The following is a 1100-nucleotide window of genomic DNA, read 5'->3' as shown; positions in this document are numbered from 1 at the left end:
AACGTGTGTGGCATACCAAGCAGCCGCCGGAACACCCACTCTTTCCTCATCATCCGTCTTCTGGATTCCCCTGAGATGACGAGCATCGGCAATACGCTCGGAATCTGTAAGATCGTCTGCGTCGATTAGTGCAGCATATTCAGCGGCGACAAACTCTATCGCGTTCGCAACGGCCATAACAGCAACAAGACCCAGGTAGAAAGCCCGATTCATTTTTTTGTTGGAGCCGGGGGGGACGGGGACAGAAGTATTCTTAATTGACCGGCTACTGTACAAATCTGTACTGTAACATGATTAGTCTAATTCGTGTTGAGAGTGCTCAAAGCATCTTTTGATGAGTACATGAAAAGTCTTTACTTTGTTAAAGCCGCACATTAAAATGATAAAGCTTCGTATAATTGTATCCAGGAGTGTAGGTGCTTCCTACAGTACCATTGAATACAGCATAGGAACAGTTTACACTTCCGAACAAACTCCCGTATGTTTGTATCTTGGGATTTAAGAATCGCCTGTCTTTTCATTCTTGAGTTATCAAGGACAATGATGCAATTACCAGCTTCTAAGCGTAGCACCATTTCTCACGTCCCTATGGTCCCGTCTGAAGTAGTACTATAGGAAGTCTAACCGAAGTTTACTGTTTATTTACAGACACAAGTTACATAACACATCGTGTTACCTGCATCTACATGTACTATATCTACAAATGTAAAAGATATTAATAGTGCAATTTATCAGTACTGTCTTCAAACTCGCGTTTGCGTAGCTCACAAAAAGATTTTTCAAGATGGCCACAATGTACTTCTGTGGCACCAGTGCTGGTGATATTGAGCCCTAGATAGACCCTACGAGTGCATCGGGGTCGCCATCGCCGCTAATTCTTCTGAGATGGATATGATGCAACTGTTGTGCACGCTTGTAGTCACTTCAATTAGTTTCAAGGGGTGTCAAGCACAGCATTTTTATTTGAAATAGTATAGGTCGTTTACCTGCTACATGTAGTGAAATTTAACTACACGTAACTGTGTTTGCTGACAGTAAGTGCTTGTGTTATTAATAGTAACCATTCCACATTAAATTATCCAATTTAGGTTAAAATAGTT

At 41.5% G+C, this 1100-nt stretch overlaps 1 protein-coding gene across 1 annotated transcript; it reads right to left on the bottom strand.

Annotated features, from left to right (window-relative positions):
* On the bottom strand, positions 1–213 carry PITG_23026 (secreted RxLR effector peptide protein, putative; the record flags this gene model as incomplete). Its single annotated transcript, XM_002898594.1, has 1 exon — positions 1–213. A coding segment is annotated over one exon (213 nt), but the record flags the coding sequence as incomplete, so codon positions are not given.
* Positions 214–1100: the final 887 nt, after the last annotated feature.

This window comes from Phytophthora infestans, genomic scaffold, assembly GCF_000142945.1.
Source record: "Phytophthora infestans T30-4 supercont1.36 genomic scaffold, whole genome shotgun sequence".
NCBI classification, from domain to species: domain Eukaryota; phylum Oomycota; class Peronosporomycetes; order Peronosporales; family Peronosporaceae; genus Phytophthora; species Phytophthora infestans.
This window is presented reverse-complemented; position numbering and strand designations above follow the sequence as displayed.